The sequence below is a fragment of the Eublepharis macularius genome, chromosome 3 (genome assembly GCF_028583425.1).
Source record: "Eublepharis macularius isolate TG4126 chromosome 3, MPM_Emac_v1.0, whole genome shotgun sequence".
Lineage (NCBI taxonomy): Eukaryota > Metazoa > Chordata > Lepidosauria > Squamata > Eublepharidae > Eublepharis > Eublepharis macularius.
Window position 1 is genome coordinate 161,226,708 of NC_072792.1, and position 18,892 is coordinate 161,245,599.

General features: G+C 42.2%; 1 protein-coding gene across 1 annotated transcript in view; it reads left to right on the plus strand.

The window, feature by feature from the left end:
- Nucleotides 1-18,892, plus strand: part of GUCY1A2 (guanylate cyclase 1 soluble subunit alpha 2) — a 205,403-nt gene that overhangs the window by 103,146 nt on the left and 83,365 nt on the right. Inside the window, exon 5 of the mRNA XM_054974281.1 lies at nt 5,211-5,696. Coding sequence (XP_054830256.1) covers nt 5,211-5,696 — 486 coding nt within the window. The remainder of the gene's footprint in view (nt 1-5,210; nt 5,697-18,892) is intronic.

The following is an 18,892-nucleotide window of genomic DNA, read 5'->3' on the forward strand; positions in this document are numbered from 1 at the left end:
GACAAAAGAGGCAGTGCCCCACCAAGCTCAGCTCCTGGCTGCTTGCCTCTTTTACAGGAAAAGTAAATTCACACAAAAACCTTACTGAACATATTACCACTCCAGGCCTTGCAGGCTGTCAACTCCTTCCTTAATCAATCGTCTTGCCTGCGGGTCTTTTTAGACATCAGCCAAGTTCCTGCACTCAAGCTAGAGGACTTCTCCCCACCCCCCATTCTTCTTAAAGGCACAGTCTGTGCCAAAGCCACGGCTGTGCGATTTAAAGCTATAGAAAGTGAGTGAGGCATATTAAAATCAGGAAAGATTAACAGGCTTGACCAGTGGATTCTTATGGAATTTATTGACCAATCAAAGACTCACAAGGGTAACAGAACCAGTTTCCAGTGGTAGAAAATAAATGCAGTCCGTGGCTGAGTCGTGTTATTTTTGCTGCTCAGGAAGGGCCTGGGCCTTGGTTGTACTGTCTGGGCCATTTCCAGATGGCTTACCTGAAGCCGCTCCATGCCTCAATGTTGTGGATCGTGCCGGGGAAAACACGAAATATCGTGTTTTCTCGTGCGAGTTTTGCACGACGTCACGCAAAACTCACATGAGAAAATGCGAAATTTTGCGTTTTCCCTGGCACAATCCACAACATTGCGGCATGGAGCGGCTTCAGGTAAGCCATCTGGAAACGGCCCTGGTAAGGAATTGGGGGGGGGGGGTGCGAGTTTGTTGTTGTTGATTCATGGACTTTATTGTTTCCTGGCTCATTTGGCCTCATGAGGAAGAAAAAGGGTGGTACGGTGAGATTTTTATGGTAAAGTTGAAGATAACAGACACTGAGTGGATGCAAGCATTCCATCAATCCATGTGAGTCTGACTTTTACTTTTTTTTTAAAAAAATGTTTTATCTATAAATACAGTGCAGGAAGGGGTTATTTTTTGTTTTGTTATTCTTCTGTAATCTGGAATGCGTATGTCCCCAGCCAAAGCTTGCCAGGTCTCCCCTGGCAACCGCAACCAGCAAGAGTTGGGTTGGGAGGTGGCACATACAGTATAAGAATTATCTCTATAATAATAAAAAGTGCCTGTTTTTCTGTGGCATGTGTTACTACGACTGCTTTGAGGATCAGCAGGATTGGAGGCCAGGGGCACCTTAGAGACCAACATGATTTTCAAGGTATCAGCTTTTGAGAATCAGAGCTTCCTTCTGCAGTCTGAAAACTTACACCCTGGAAACTCTGTTGGTCTCTAAGGTGTCACTGGACTCCAGTCCAGTGGTTCTACTTCAGACCGATATGGCTACCCACCGAAAACTACTTTGTGGATGTTCCATTGCCTCTGCAAAAGCCTTTGCATTTGCAGTGGCAACAAGAACTACTCAGCCGTGTGGAAGCAGATCAATGTGGGTAGCCATGTAGTCCGTCTGTAGCAGTGGAAAAGAGCAAGAGTCCAGTAGCACCTATAAGACTAACAAAATTAGCGGTAGGGCATGAGCTTTCTTCAGATACCTGAAGAATTGAGCTGTGGCTCACGAAAGCTTGGACTCTTGGACTCTTGGAAGCAGACATACATGTCAAGTATTGGTGGAAATAGAAGCACTCCTACAAGGGAGCAGATCTGCTACCTCGTATCAGATTCCCAGAGAGTAACCTTGTACCCCCCAGGGGGTTCACTTTCAGTCAGCTCTCACAGTTCAAAACTTCAGCCTTTTCCTTACCCAGACATTTCAGCTTCTCTGATGGAAACCAGATTAGCTCCTGTTGAAGAAACATCCACAGCCAGGAAGGGGCGGGGGGAGAGCATTCTTTTATCACATTCCTGACTCCCATTGTGAGCCACTGTAGGTTACAGCCTCACTTGCCTCAAACTCACAACAGTATTATACATGCTGCTATATAAGCTTGAGTTGCCAGCTTTTTCCTGGCCTGTGTGCCTTCCAAGCACTATGAGCTGCAGACATGAGCATCTAATGATGCTTACCCCCCATGCCCTGGAAGACTTTGGATGCTCATTTCTGCACACAGAAGCAAGGCGAGCTGTGTTGTTTTTTTTTTTTTAAAAAAATATCCCGGTCAGTTGTCAATACCCTTCTCAGGAGCCCACAGCCATTCAGTCATGTGCACCTGTGGCAATGTGTAGGCTTACCCTTCTGGCACCTGAGCTTTGAAGTGGAATGCCAACAGCAGACTCTTAGATGTTTTCCCCCCCACACAAACAAATGCAATTGCAAGAGGGAGGGGAACTCTGAAGCTAGCAGCAACATACTGTGTGCATAAAGCTCCAAAACTGAATAGGGTCAGGCAAGGGAAAAGGAAGAAGAGGCAGAGAGAGGGGGAGGGAGGGAGGGAGAGAGGCCCCAATCCAGACCGTAAACTACTGTGTCTTTTGTACTAAGAGCTGAAACCTTTTTTTTCCCTTATCTGCCCTTTTACGCTCGTTCCCTGTGCATGCGCTTGCTTTGTATATTCAGTGATGAGCTATAGCTCTTTTTAAAAATGTAGACGAGCATTTTAGAATCCTGGAGCCAGTTGTTGGGTTGAGTAGCTCGGCGCACATCTATATGCAAGAGGTGAATGGTGGAGAGAACCTATTTGGGAGTTACGCTTTTCTAAGCCTCCCTTCACAGCAGAGCACAAAGGAAGACTGGGAGGGAAAAAAAGTTATACTGGCTTAGTGAATCTGTTGTTTGTCAGCAGGAGGGGGGTGCCAGGGGACCCTGAGGTTGGCAGTGCAGGACCTGCAGATGGGGAAAAGAGGGTGGAATTGGGGGCACGGGAAGGCTGAACAGTGGCTTGGATATTAGGAACAAGTACCGGGGGGGGGGGGAGAGGCAGTCACCTTGACAGTGTCTAACTGGGCCCGTGTTTATCAACCATGGGTGGTGTATATACTCACTAAAACAAAAACAAAAGCCATGAAAAAAATTTTCCTTAAGGCCAAGCTGAATTATGCAAAACAAGTTTTTTGCGTTCTTCAGAACTCTCCTTTAGGCTGCATTAAAAAGGTGCGCCGGGGGGAGGGGGGAATTTTTCAGGTATTTGTATCATCTTTAGTTCGTTTTTATTTTATTTGTTATTTATAGTCCTCCTTTCTCAGTGAGACTCAAGGCGGATTGCACAGTGTGCATCAGTACAGGCAATTTCAAAGGCATGTCAATAAACAATGTAATAGGGTATATATATATATATATATATATATATATATATATATATATATATATATATATATATATATATATATATATATATATATATATATATATATATATATATGCAGATTTGCAAAGGTTTAAAACCCAAAGGGATCCAAGAAATGTTATTGGTTTGTCATATTGGGAACAACCTCTCTTCTTTACTTGAAAGCCACAGCTGTTAGATTAGACAAGGGTGGCCTTGAGGAATCCTTAACCTGCATTGAAGAAAGGCAGCTTCATTGTTTGTGGCAAATCTCTGTTTTAGGGTTAACAAGCTCAAGATGGAACCTGGAGTTCTCCCAGAATTACAGCTGATCTCCAGACTACAGAGAGTGGTTCCCCTGAAGGCTATGGAAGCTTCAGAGGGTGGACTCTATAGTATACCATAGAGTTTAGGAGAAATGGAAGTCCTAAGGGGACCTTATATCTCTTCTGAGCTCCCTCCCCTCCCCAAATTCTACCCTCCCCAATCACTATACCCAAAGCCCTAGGAATTTCCCAAGCTAGAGTTTCACAATCTTATATTTGTTCAGTTTCATTTGATTTGGCATTTTTAGTGCCATGTATTTTATTCTGTCCTCATCTTTATTCAGATTAATATCATCCTTCTTTATGCTGTCTTTTCATCATGAATTTAGAGTTAGTTATCAGAGAGACACCAACTCTGGAATTTGCTTTTCTCGCCTGAAGGATTTTAGAAGCAAATGGTATCATTAGCTATGCTCATGTCGAGTTTGCTGTGGTATTTTTTTTTAATGCTACCTTTCATATGTAGATTGGCTGCAGATTGCTTCCATGACTCACTTTGGTCTCTTGAGCCTGTCAGGTCCTGTATGGACATGCACAGCTCTTTTGATGATTTCTTTTTTGGAGGCAGACCAGCTGAGCATACTTATGCCATGTCATGCATATGAAAGGCCAAGAGTCTCCCCGAAGGAAGAGCAACCTAAAATGACAGGGAAAGGGAGAGACTTCATGTTAGGGTCACCGACTTTTAAACTGATTCCTTTAGCTGTCCCTTTAATATCAGTTTGATCTGCAGCAGTTGTCAGGTGATGTTATTTAGCTCCATGCCATGAATAGTTTTAACTGCTCATTTCTGCATATTAAATATTTATTAAAAGGGACAGGACATTTGGTATCCTTACATCTTATGCATAGCCTTTTTTCTGAGCTGATCAATGGAATGGTACTTTCTAAAGAACCTTGGTGGTGGAAAGTGCCACAGCTGACTTATGGTAAAGAGTCCAGTAGCACCTTTAAGGCTAACCAACTTTATTGTAGCATAAGCTTTTGAGAACCACAGTTCTCTTCCTCAGATGCATCTGCATAAGGGTTCTCTTCATCAGGTGCATCTGACGAAAAGAACTGTGGTTCTCAAAAGCTTATGCTACAATAAAGTTGGTTAGTCTTAAAGGTGCTACTGGACTCTACTATTTTGCGACTACAGACTAACACGGTTAACTCCTCTGGATCAGCTGACTTACAGCAATCCCTCTTGGGTTTTCAAGACAGCAGACTAACACATGTTGTTCACCATTGCCTACCTCTGGATAGAGACCCAGGACTTCTGTGGCGGTCTCCCATCAGGATCAGGCTTGTCTGGGCCACACAGGCCAAGGCATAGAGAGCTATTCATGATTCTAAAGAAGGGTTGAGAAAAAAAATGTATTGAAGTGGGTAAGCTAGTTAAAGCTTCAAATTAAGGCTGGTATTTATTACCTTATGTTAATGCCAAAAGATGAACCCAGGGAAGCAGGTAAATGTTGCCTTTATGGGGTGCTTTATGTGGCAATACACACTGGTGCTGAGTACCAGCACCTTGGGGGCGGGGGGCTTGCCCCAGTACTGAGTGGAGAATTGGTGGAAAACAGTGCAGTTTTATATGTGAGTACTGGCACTTAAAAAAAAAATGGAAAGCACTAAATATTGCTAAAAATAGCATTTCAAGAAGCCTGAGAGTTTACCTTAAGATTTTGCTGTTCCTGTTGTTATTAGCATATCGTTATGGTTCAATTTCTGTGTTTTGCAGGTGATGGAAATCAAAGGGCAAATGATCCACGTCCCAGAATCCAGTTCCATTTTGTTTTTGGGTTCCCCTTGCGTGGACAAGCTGGATGAACTGATGGGCCGAGGACTCCACCTTTCAGACATACCAATCCATGACGCTACCCGCGATGTCATCCTTGTTGGGGAGCAGGCAAAGGCTCAGGATGGCTTGAAGAAGCGGATGGACAAACTGAAGGCAACGTTGGAACGAACACACCAGGCCCTGGAAGAGGAGAAGAAGAAAACGGTGGACCTTCTTATTTCCATATTCCCGGAAGAAGTGGCTCAGCAGCTGTGGCAAGGGCATCAAGTTCAGGCCAGGAAGTTTGATGACGTGACCATGCTCTTCTCGGACATTGTTGGCTTCACAGCTGTCTGTGCTCAGTGCACCCCCATGCAGGTGATCAGCATGCTCAATGAGCTCTACACGCGATTTGACCACCAGTGTGGATTTCTGGATATCTATAAGGTAACTCACTTCAGCTCCCATTGGCCATTTCAAAACTGCAGAAGTCAATGTAAATAAACAGAAGGTTTATTATATCGGAAAGTGTGATCCCTTGGACATATAATGGTTGCCATAGAATTTACTTTTAGAGAGAATTGTAGCTTAATCAATCTGGGATTAAAGGCAGGGAGGGGCCGTGGCTCAGTGGTAGAACAACTGCTTGGCATGCAGGAGGTTCCAAGTTCAACCCCCAGCATCTCCAGTTCAGAGGATCAGGTGGTAGGTGTTGTGAAAGACCTCTGCCTGAGACCCTGGAGAGCTACTGCCAGGCTGAGTAGACAATATTGATCCTGGTCTGATTCAGCATAAGGAAGCTTCATGTGTCCATGTGCCGAGATTGCTATGCAGCACTAGAAAAAAGAGGGAATAGAATACTGTAGTGACATTGATCCATGATGTGACTTCTTGGAAGTCAGCTTTGTGACTTTGTGACTTTACTATATTTAAAAAATAGCCAAAGATTATAGTCCTATACATGTTTACTTGGCAGTAAGCTTCACTGAATGTAGTAGTGCTTACGTAGGATTGCATAGGATTGGTGGTATGTAAGTAATCTTTGTTCTGGGAAAGTATAAATTCTGAGAATAGGTCATTCGTAGACCCAGTTGCAGAAGTACTCTTTATTTTTAGCTTCTTGTTTTAGTTGCTTGCTGATACATATCTCAGCAGTTCCCAGAGATCCATCATAAATATATTTTTTTAATTTATTTATTTGCTTTCTTTGGATTTCTATTCCACCCTCCCCACGAAGTTTAGTTTAGTTTATTCGGTGTTTAACCCACCCTCTCTGCAAGTGGGCTCAGGACAGGGTACAACAGTCATAAAATACAATAACACAACAGATTTTGCAATAAAATTCACCAATTAAAATCATATACACACAGAAACCTCAGATGGTCAGTTATACATTCCTGCTCAGGGCGGATTACAGCATTTTAAAACACATTTAAAGTTAATTTATACTATTAAAACCATAAATAGATTTTTAAATACTTCACATGTAAAAATATATGCTATTCAAGATTCAATGGTTGGGTCCTGCTTAGATATTTGTGAATAGGCAAGGGGGACAATTTTCACACACACACCCCAAAAAACCCTTCTATAGGAGACCTCTGATTTCGGACTATTCCTGGGGATCCCCCATCTTCCAAGTACAGCATATCATGGGGCATTTCGGGTTGCCATGGGAAGTAGTCATTACTGAAATTCTCCCACCCTCCTTGCACCCGCAGAAGTCTATGTGGGAAGCAACCTAGTACAGTGCTTTTTCTCACAAAAGATGAGAAGAGGGATGTACAAATATGCCTTTTTTTGGTGTATATTTTACGTGAAAGTTTTGATGTGAAGTAAAAAAAACAGTGCAAAGATAAAAGACTTACAGGTTCAGTTTACAGACAGGAGCAAAATTGAAACTGGGATTCGGGGGCCGAAACAACAGGATTGAAGTATTTGGTAACAATGTCTAGACGAAATCACTTTCCAGCTTGCGTTAAGGCTGCTGTTGGGTTGGTCTGGCCACTGCCATGCAGTGTGAACTTGTGCCTTTTCATGAGATTCCTTTTGGCTTCTCTGTATGGTACATAGTAAGCATTGGAGTGCAACAAATCTTTTTACTGCAGAGCTGCCTTCAGCTTTTTTGTTTTCATGTATCATTTCTCCTCAGGAGCGTTTTTAAAAAGCTGCCTGATGAGACCAACTGTAAGTGTGAAGTGAACGTGTCCTTTTGGCAGCTTTAAGCCCTCAGGGCTGGCTGAATGCTGAGAACTTCAGAGAAATGCATGGCATTTTTCTATATAATCACTAGTTTTGATAGCACAGAGAAAAGAAATTGGGGTGGGGGTAGATGAAGAGGAGCTTTAAATTCAGTAGTGTTTATGTAACATCTGAGGGGGTGCCACTCATTTTATTTATGTGTAGTACTTTTAGGCCACACTTTCCATCAGCAATGGTCAATGGAGCTTGCAAGGTAAAAACATTAAAGCAATAAAAATATCCTATCTAAGACAACACGAATAAGACGAAATAAACAACATAAAACTTGTACAGCAAATGAAACAATTTCAAGACAGTGAATAAAAGCAACAGATAAAACATTAGGCTAAAATTATTCAAGTCCAATGGAGAGCTGTAATGAATGAGCAAATAAGAGCATTACTGGGCATGTTATATAAACAGCCACAACTGAGGGTTAAACCATCATTATTATACTAAACAAAATGCCTGGATGAAGCTGGAGACCTGGGTTCCAATCTATATCTGGACCAGTCACTCTCTCTCAGCTTTACCTTCCTCAGGATTACAGTGAGGAAAAAAATGAGATAGAATAATTATGTGTGCTGCCCTGAGTTCTTTGTAGGAAAGGCAGGATGAAATGTAACAGGTAGATATATATCACAGCAGTCAGTTGGATGACTATAATGTGAATTATGAGCATTTGGTCTAATCTACCTCACAAGATGACTGTGAGGATAAGAGAAAAGGAGCATACATTCATCTGTCTGTCTGTCTAGAAAAATCTCATGCCACTACACCATGAACCCTACCCACAGTGGCTTACAAATGAAAAACAATTAAAACAAAACATTTAAAATATTAATTAAAATCCAACTACAGGGGGAAAAAATCCCTGAGCTCCCTGGGGGATGTACAGGATAAAAATAATGTTATAAATAATTTTTTAAAATTAGAAGATTGACTTCCAGTGACTATCCCAGCAAGGAAGGAGAACAGGAGGGGACATCCTGAGACATATATTTTTCTAGGCCCAAAGGATCGTAATTTGGTTACCACATTAAAAAAAAGTCACAAGAATTCCACATAACAACAACAACAACAACATTCAATTTATATACCACCCTTCAGGACAACTTAATGCCCACTCAGAGCAGTTTACAAAGTATGTCATTATTATCCCCACAATGAAACACACTGTGAGGTGGGTGGGGCTGAGAGAGCTCCAGAGAACTGTGACCAGCTTTGCAGTGAGGCTAAATATCCTTCTCAGGCCTCACATTACTTGTCATTTCCCACAGCTGTAGTTGAGCGTCACCAATCCATATTCATGCAGTTTCTTGAACAGAGAAGCAAGCCTTCCAGTTTAACGACCGCCCAGAGGGAAGGCCACTGACATTTCTTTCCCTGATAAGGCCGACCACGTTTATCAACGCTTGCCCAACTGGACAATATCATTGAGGAGGTCCAGTTACTGTTGTCCATCACACTTTACTTTCAATATTGTGCTGCATTTCTTTGGGCCTTTTTCTCCCTTTCATGCTGTGTTTTGTTTCATAAGCATTTGAGCAAAATCTGAAATCCAAGAGACATGGGATTGAATCCCCCAACACATCTAAAGAATATTGGAGGAAATGCAGAATTAAGAAGGAAAGGAGTATGTACAAACTGAGAGAAAAGTACACACACAGTTACGTGAAAGAAAAGAGAAAAAACTCACTAATGATTAAGGGGGGGAAGCCTCCCTAGGAATCCATATTCTTTTGGTTTAACCCTTTGCTTAACTGAAAAACATAACAAGGAGAGAGAATCGCAGAGAAAACTGGCAGAAACAAAAACAAGATAACCCGCGATATACTGACTAAGATGTAATAAGACACAGTCAATAGAGCAATGAAGAAGGCTTCTTGCTATTTCTGAAGCCTGAAGATTTATCAGCAAGGACTTGACAGAAATTAGGCTCGTTATTTCTTTACTATCTCAGGAAAACAAAATGCAGTTCTGAGTCCATTGGGCTAAGCGCCTGGAGAAAAAGTGTCCTGCTCCTTTAACAGAGACTTAATGTGTAGAAATCAGCAACTGAAACTTTTCAAGGCATATAGGTACATAACAGCACCTGGGGAAAAAAAAAAACATTCTATTCAGCCTCTAGTAAAGGGACACGACAGTTTTTTTCCTCCAGGCAGTTGGCAGCTCTATTAAGAAACAATATGTCTGATTTCCCTCAGGCGCTTGAACATGTTTTTCAGTACTAAAGGTAACATCAGAAACCTTGGACACTATATTTTTGTGCTATGGTCAGTATGATCACCTAGCATGTAGGCTGTACATGCTGTGGACCACAGGAGTAAATCCCACTCCATCCTGTGCCGAATGTGCTCTGTTGTCGTATACCTATCTGTATATCCACACACTTCTATGCACCCATTTTGCCACTGGTTCTTGTGATATGGAGCGCAATGAACACACTTTTGGAAAGGAAACAGATTTATCTTAAGTAATCTAGACAAGTCTACAGAAATGAAATCAGAAGCACAGATGAGTCAATGCAGGAGAATAATACATGCTCATGTCCCTTCTGCTGCATGGAATCTTGGCCCAGACTGCTGCTGCAGTGCAGTGCTGTATTCCTTGCCAGAGGGAGCCCCGTCTGCTCTTATACTTCAGGGATTCCAAGAAGCTGAAGGGATATATATTATTCTCCTACGTTGACTCTTCTGTGAATATGCAGGATTTGAGTCCAGCAGCACCTTAGAGACCAACAAGATTTTCAGGGTATATGTTTTTGAGAGTCAGAGCTCCCTTCTTCACTGTTCCGTGAATATGATCTCTAGATTGCGTAAATAAATCTATTTCCTTTCCAAAAGCATGCTCATAGTTTTCCATATTGCAAAGAACCATTGCCTCTTGGCAACTCAGCACCTCCTATGCTATCAGTAGAGTACACTGCAAAAAAGAGAGATCGTGTGATGAGTGAGGCGCATGCACAAATAGATGCATGGAGATAGGCATGGATCACACAATATTTCTGGTGTCTGTGTTAATTAGCCTCATGAGGACAAGAAATGTGGGGGTTTTTAAAAAAAGAAAACTTAGAATGGGAGCTTTAGAACTGCCTATTGCTTGTCTTCTGACACTTTCACAATTCAAATAAAATAAATTAACAGCCCTAATTATCTATTTAGGTCACTGTGTCAATAAAGTCATTAAAATTCACAAATGAGACTGTAACCTTGAAGAAATAAGCATTATCTGTGAAACTTGCCTATAAAGCCGATAGATATAATATTTCCCTAGACAACCCAGGACTTTTCTACACACTTGATTTACTGCTGATTTTCTTGGCAGTCAATCTACAAGCGGTGGAATAGGGCATGGTTCTTCTGCATGTCTGCTGTCCCTCTGCATTTTTATAGTTGTGAAGTCGGTTTATTTTCTTCTGCATATGCCTTAAATAATCAAAATTTTCAAGGGAGGGTGTTGTCATTGGTGATGTCACAGCACCCCCCTTTTTACTTTTTGTACATGCTTGTATTGATCTATCAATATAATGACTGAATTTTAAAAAGATCAAAAAGGAACACATGATTAGGTATGAAGAGAAAAAACTCCATTGATATCCACACTGTTGTGGGGAAGGATAGCATTCCTATGTGGGGAGACTGCAGCTGGCTATTGGGGAGAGTCGATGTGGCCCTCCCTCTGTGATGTGGAGATGGTGGTTTCAAACAGCATTTACATCCTTTTGTGAAGCACAATGTCCCTTTCAAACTACACCACCTTTTTCTAACATTGGTTGTGGCCACTGGCAACCTCTCCAAGACCACCAGAGCTTTTGTAATTTTTTAAAAATCAGCACTAGAATATCGTTATATCGATATATAATTGTTATGATGCAGAAAATCAGGGGATACCAAACCAGTGTAGGGCCAGAACCACAATGAAAAAAACCCACTCGAGGAAGACTCCAGTTGGTTTTACCAGCAACATTTTGGATATTAGTGTGCCTTTAAGATAGCAATTGAGATACTGATAAGCTAGAGGCCAGTGACGATCATTGCATACAGTGTCAAGCGTGTGAGTCTCTGAAAACAAAATTGAGTTAAGACAGGTGTGTGTGTGTGTGTGTGTGTGTGTGTGTGTGTGTGTGTGTGTGTGTGTGTGTGTGTGTGTGTGTGTGTGTGTGTGTGTGTGTGTGTGTGTGTGTGTGTGTGTGTGTGTGTGTGTGAAACAAAGGTTAAATGAGTAGACATGTTCAGATTCTGGTTTGTAGTTCTTGAAGTACTCACTGGCGTGGAGGTGGTTCGCCTTTTAGTTTCCCACTGGTAAATTACACATTAAAAGGCATCTAAAAATATACTTTCCTGATGTTACTTTCCTATGCAAGTAATTGGTGTGGTTGCTATAGAGATATTAGATGATAACAAAGGAGATGGTTTGCCTGATAGCAAAGGAGAGGGAAAACCAATCCACACTATTAAAAAAAATTAAGAAACACCGTGTTAATCTCTGCATAGAAAGTGGAAAGTTACGTGCTTAAGCCACTGCCATTTGAAGACCTTGAAAATTATAACCACAGTTCCATAGAACTATTCTGGAACATAATACGGCTTCACACTGGAACTGAAACGACTTGCAAATTGTGTGTGTGTGTGTTCTAATTTCATGCAGTGCTGAAAAATGTATCCTTTGGAGGGGCATTTTTCTTTCTCTCTGAACTCTTTGCAAAAGTGTTCGCTTAATCATTTAAATTGCCCTAGCAGGTCTCATCCCATAGACCAATTTGATTGGGGGGAATATCATCCTGCTCTCTGCATGATACCTGATTAGGTGGGATCATCCATACGATTAATCTAGAAATAAGAAACATCAGTCAAGGGGGGAAAGTGCAAAAGGAGGCAAAGCCAGCAGAAACAGTGGCTTTGGAAATATTTGCACCACCTAACATTTTTGGTAGAAAAAATTACCTAGCCAAAACTGCAAATTTTCTAGCTAAAAATCAAACGTGCTGGCTGTATAAACCTGTCTTTGGATCCTTGGTCAGCCACGATGTCCCTGGATCACAAATTACTCCTTACAAGGTTATTCTTAGGATACAGCAGGATGATGCTTTGGCTCCTCCCCCAAGGTGAGAAGAAAATGAACAAAAAATAGATGAAATTAATCCTGGGGGTAAAGTGTAGATGACTGGGGAAGGCAATGGCAAACCACCCCGTAAAAAGTCTGCCAAGAAAACATCGTGGTGCTACATCCCCCCATGGGTCAGTAATGACTTGGTGCTTGCACAGGGGACTACCTTTACCTAAATAGGTTTGAGGAAGGGGCAAATCAACCACCAGCTGAAATTCAAAAGTAGCAGCAGACATGAAACAGACATGATCTCAAAAGCATCCTTTGTTCACTTGGCTGTCTATCTTGCATATGCCTGAGTCCTACAAGAACCTTGCCAAGGCAAAAGTGCCGAAGTCGAACCTTTCCTTTGTTTTAAGAGGGTTTATGCACAATAGTGACATGAAATTCATATTGCTGCTGTGCCGTGCCACCTAATCCTATGTATTCTAATTCCAAGGAAGACCCAATGATTTCAGTTGGACTAACACTCGTGTAAGTGTGGGAACAATCCTAAGCACATCTGCTAGAAGTAGGTCCCGTTTTATTCCGTGGGGCTCATTCCCAGGAAGGTGTTCTTAGGATTACAGCCTTTGTAGAGGTTTGCAGCCCAAGGATGCCATTCTATATACACTTGGATGGAAAGGATGAGCTACACATAAAGTCGGAGAGCTGTGATCAGATCTTCTGATGTACTTTTATACAACTGTGGGGTCCGGTGGACTGGCTTGGAGGGGCTGAGGGGGGTGGTTAACCCTTTCCATTTTGTTGTTTTCTTTACAAAAATGTACTTAGTGGTAGAAAATCACAAGGGGCAATGCTGGCGCGTAACTTTTTCCCCATCCTATGACCAATAAGAGGTTTTCCCATCCTTGAACTTCTATCAGAAAATTGCATAGGAGAGTTAAACACCCCTTCTCCCCACAGCTGCCTTCCAGCATTTAAAAATATGTCAGGAGATCGAATCTCCCACATAACACATAGTTCCAGATCATTCCATTAAAATTATTCCTGAGAAAATATGGTTCGGATTGCCTGGCAATCTTCTGTTTGTTTTGATACAAATTGCTCCCAGGTATTTTCTTTATATATATATATATATCTAGTCAGCCCAGTGCTGTAAGATAATTTATTTTGGTTGGTGGAGGGAGGGGAGTGACATATCGTTTAATATCAGGCAGGGAGAATACATGGTGAGAATAGATTGCTTCTCTCTATTCCTTTAAAAACGTTGGCTGTGGCTCAGTACGTTATTCTTGTCAGAATTTCCCTTTGTCCTAGATACTCAGGTGGTTTCCTGCCCTGACTGCTAAGCAGGAACTGTAGAACCAGCTGGAATAAGAGCCTTCCTGGGTTTGCCAACATGAAGGATCATTAAATTATTCATTTTTTAAAAAATTACCTGATGTCTAGTGAGAACAATTGCTCTGTAATTAGACCCTTGGGGAAGAAACTTGGTTTTGTAGGAGAAGCAGGACTTACAAAAATATACGTTGAGCAGATGGACAGATTACCCCTTGGAATCTCTTTCTATTCCCTTGGGAATGGTTTTCTACCAGCTACTCACATGACTCATTTTCAAAAGTAGACTCACAAGTAGAGATGGGCACGAACAGGAAAAAAAAAACGAACACGATGTTCGTTGTTCATTGCCATCCACGAACAGGGATTCATGAACATCAATGAACATGACATGTTCACGAACATGTTCGTAGTAGGAGGTTCATGGAAGCCAGAACGGCCCCCTTGGGACTTAGCTGAACTTAAGCCAGGGAAAGGAGAGTCCATGGGTCTCCCCCTTCATGTCATTTCCTCTTCACAGTGGCAAAAACTGGACTGTCTGCTGGAAGCTAATTTGAGGGGTTACAAACTGACCTTCCCAATGTCCAATACCCACCATATTTGCAGGGGACATAGTCCTCACTGTCCTCTGAAGACCCCCCAAGTTTCAGAGAGAATGGACCCTGGGAAATCCATGATCCATGGGTCCCTCCCTTTCCTGTCATTTTCTTTTCACGGTGGAAAAAACTGGACCATCTGCTGGAAGCTACTTTGAGGGGTTATAAGCCAGAAGGAAAGCCGGAAAGAGTTCAGACAGAGTTCAGACAGTCCATGCCTATGTTGCCAGGGGAATTGATTGAAAGGCGTCAGACTATCTGGCTTTACGAACCAGACTATCTGGCTTTACGAACAGCTGACAAACGCCACAAAGAAGGCTTGGAATGAACACATGTTCACCAGGAACGGGGCCTCACGAACAGCTTGCTTGCGGACAGTGGATTGGGCTGTGTGTGGCTTTTTTTTGTTCGTATTGCAGTTCGTGCCCATCTCTGCTCACAACATAGCATTGTTAATTTACCTGTAGATGTATCTTGAGGCTAGCACAGACACACAAAAAGCAAGGAAGTGTTGGACAAAGGAAATGTAATAGGGTAAGGTTGAATATATTTTCTTATGTGCTACCTGTGCTCAGTTGGACATTAGGTTCTATTTTGTCCTCTTGGGGGTTTTACCTCGAACATTTACCCAGAATTTATTTCAACGGTCTGTCATGATGTACAGAAATACAACACTGAGCCAACTTTGAGAGTATGATTGTTGCAACTTGTGTATTCTCTTCTATCCAGAACTGGGTGGAGAACAAATTTGCACAGCTCTGATTGGCCAGACCCCTGTGTAGTCAAGAAAGCCTTTCAGAGTATGCTTGTACATGGCACTGATTGGCTTATCCTCATCTTAAGCTATCTCCTATTGAAGTGCAAAATAAATGAGGGTTTTTTAAAATAAAACTAATAAACAAAATTTTTGAACTTTTAAGGAGATAATCATTTTAGGAACTTGAGGAGTGGAAAACGAAGAGAGGATAGAATGCCTGTTGTCCCACCTCATGGTTTGATCAGCTCTCCATCCAAAGCCAAATATGTGTTTTCGATAGGGCCTAGGCTATCCCCACCAATTCCTGTTTTGGATGTGTCTGGCTCTAGCCTAAAAGCTTTGACTATATTTCACGTTGAGTTTTGATCTATTAATTAATTGATTTCATCTGTGTGAAATTGCATGCAAATGAAAACAAGTTCTGAGGGGAAGGTATACTTTGTTTTTAGGCAATGCACATGTGTGATGTAGTTAAAGATATTTCAGGCTTGTGTGGGACTCATTGAAAAAGCCAAGCAACTTTGTTTCCAGTGCCCATTCTCCATTGAGTTAAATACTTCCTCTGAACAACTTGACATGTGCTTGTATTTAACATTAAGCAGTATTTTGAGTAGCTTTATGTCTGATTGATGATAGCATTCAGCGTGGAACATGTCCATGTAATCACTGTTGATGCATGCTTACAATTTGCCTGGATTATTTATGCCTCTGGGTCATCATGAACTGGTCATGTGCTTTTTTGCATCAGTTGGCACTAGAGGAGGGCACGAACTGGGAAAATTCCAAACCGCGCAGTTCATTATTCGTTGCGTTTCACAAACCACAAACTTTTACGAACTTGCCCCGGTTCACGAACTGGTTCGTTCGGTTCGTGAAAGTGTCAATTTCGGGTCAGCAGAAGGTCTGCAGAGAGCCCATCTCCCCCTGTTGCCTCAGAAACTGATTGACCGGTGCCAGGCTGTCTGCAGTGACAAACCAAAATCTGAACCAAACAAACCAGGCTAAAATGTGTCATGGTTTGTGAGAAATGAGCTCCCACGAATCACCAGTTCGCAAATCACGAATCAGCCCAGTTTGTAATGAACTTCAGTTTGTGTTTTGGTTTGTGCCCACCTCTGGTTGGCTCCATTCAGTTGGCCACAATCCTTGTGATGCTACATTGTCTGTGGCAATGCCCACCCTACCTTCACCCGCCTGGAATCAGGCGCAGAACAGGAGGCAATGCCCACCCCCTTCACCCCGCTGGGATCAGGAGTGGAGTAGGTGGCAATGTCTGCCCCCTCCTTCACTTGGCCAGGATCAGTCATGGAAGAGGAGGCAATGCCCGCCTGCCTGCCTTCCCCTTTCTAGAGTCCATTGTATTTTTCCCACAACTGGCTTTGTTATTAGTTTGATATACTTTAGATTTTTGCCTGACAGGAGCTACAGCCAAAATCTGTTCCCTGGTAAATATAAAAATATAATATGAATGTTTATAAAAACACTTGTGTCATGTTCCTGCTTTATAGTTTTAGGTGCACATTTATCTTAGGTGGATACCTGACAAGCATAATGTATATGCAGTTGCTCTAAAACACCAGTGGCAGCACATAATCCATTAAAAATGAAAACAAAGCAAAGCAAAATGCCGCCAAACTCTGATTTCTGTTCCAGTTTTATAAGAGGGAAATGTCTATGGGTTTCTATTTGTGTGATTGGGTATGAGTATTAATATGCTTTCCTAGGCCTGTGACTGAGTATTATTACTAGTATAACTAAGTACAGCAGAGAATATAATTAGAACTGACTGTGCTTGAGAATGTGAAACGTAATTGAGTGCAAATGGCTATAAAAGAGAATGTGGGTAAATTAATATGAAGTTTTAGTTTCTGTGAGTTTAATTCATTGTGACTAACCACTGATTTGCATGGGCTAAAGACTCCCCCAAGTACTTCTCAATGGCTGAATTTCCCATATTGTGTAGCATGCATGGAAGTGGCAAGATGATAGGGCCTTTGGTATTTCTTTTTTATTTCATTGATTCATTTCAGTTTTTTGGCCACAAAATATTAAAATATAGACAATGACATCTTAGATTTCAAATGACAAATGTGATTTTTCAAAAACTCCAATAACTTGACTGAGGACGCATGCATCAGAATTTAAACAATTTTCAAGAACTTTAATATGCCATTCTTATGCACATGCGATTTTTGTATTCATACCCAGTTGATACAAAAATGACATTGAAAAATGGGTTCATTTGAACAGGAAAAACTGGGAATGGAGAAAAAGAAGTTGGTGTGGAATTGTACCAATTCGTATCTCACAAGGGAGAAATGAAATCAAAATGGGGATATTGACATTGAACCAGAAAGCTTCTTGCAATTCAGCCTCATGGTCTGTGCACATGCTTTGTGATTTAATGGAGCCTACAAACAATTCTTTTAACTCTCCTGATGTGTATGGAATAGCCAAGGACTGTACTGAGTGATGAAGTTGGTAGAACCTTGTATTAGGAACACATCCATGATACCCACAATATTTACAGGTAACCAGGGCTTTTTTTCAGCGGGAACGCGGTGGAACGGAGTTCCGGCACCTCTTAAAATGGTCACGTGGCTGGTGGCCCTGCCCCCTGATCTCCAGACAGAGGGTGGAGTGGAGGGCAATCTAAACTCCCTTCTGTCTGGAGATCAGGGGGTGGGGCCACTGGCCATGTGACCATTTTTGCCGAGGGCAATTTAAACTTTAAAAAACTCCCCCCTTGTTCCAGCTGACCCAAAGTGATGTCATTGTGCGGTCTTGAGTTCCACCACTGAGTTCCACCACCTCTCCCCCCCCCCCCGCAAAGTCCTGCAGGTGACTATTTATTTTTTCCACATGAGAGAGCTAAAGCAGCTTGCTGAGGTGTTTTTCAGTGAGGGAATGTCAAGGGAGGTAAGGGTTATAGAGGCCATTCTCACTGTTCTCCCTTTTCCAAAAATGGAGCTGCAACCTTTTAAATTAGCCTTGTCTTTCACAGTTAACATTGTCTTTCCCCATCACACCAAGTCTCCCCTTTGCCCAGCCAGGCCTGACCTATATTTGCCACAGAATGAAATGACAGAATAGCAAGGTGAGAGATAGCGTTACCAGGTCCTTTTACCCTCCTGGCAAGAAACACTCACCTGTGAGGGCATGCTTCCATTACATTACTTCTGGGCAATGTCATCACGCAGGTGCAGGAGCATGCTGGCGCTTTGCAGCAGGTAAATTTGAGCCCCAATTTGAGGCTCAAATCGGCCTGCTGCGAAGCACTGGAGTGCTCTAGGGGCGGTGCGATGACGTCACTCCCAGGAAGTGATGTTGTTGCACCATCCCAGGAGCATGTCTTGTTCCTGCAACTCCCCCCCCCCCTGCTGGCCAGGTGAGTGGTGAGGGGCAGGGAGTGAGAGTGTTTGACTTCAGACTGGAACTAGGTGGGATGCCATTTTTAATGTTACCCTCTGGAAAAAGGTCCCTGGAAGTAAACAATAGCACAATGACATCAAAGAGAGAAAGGTTCTAACGCAGCCAGTTCCTCCTCTAGCAATTTTCTATTTGAACTTCATTTTTCACATTGAGGAGCATTAAAAAATTGATTACCCCTCAGGTTGCCAGCTTCCAGGTGTGGCCTGGAGTTCTCCTAGAATTAGAAC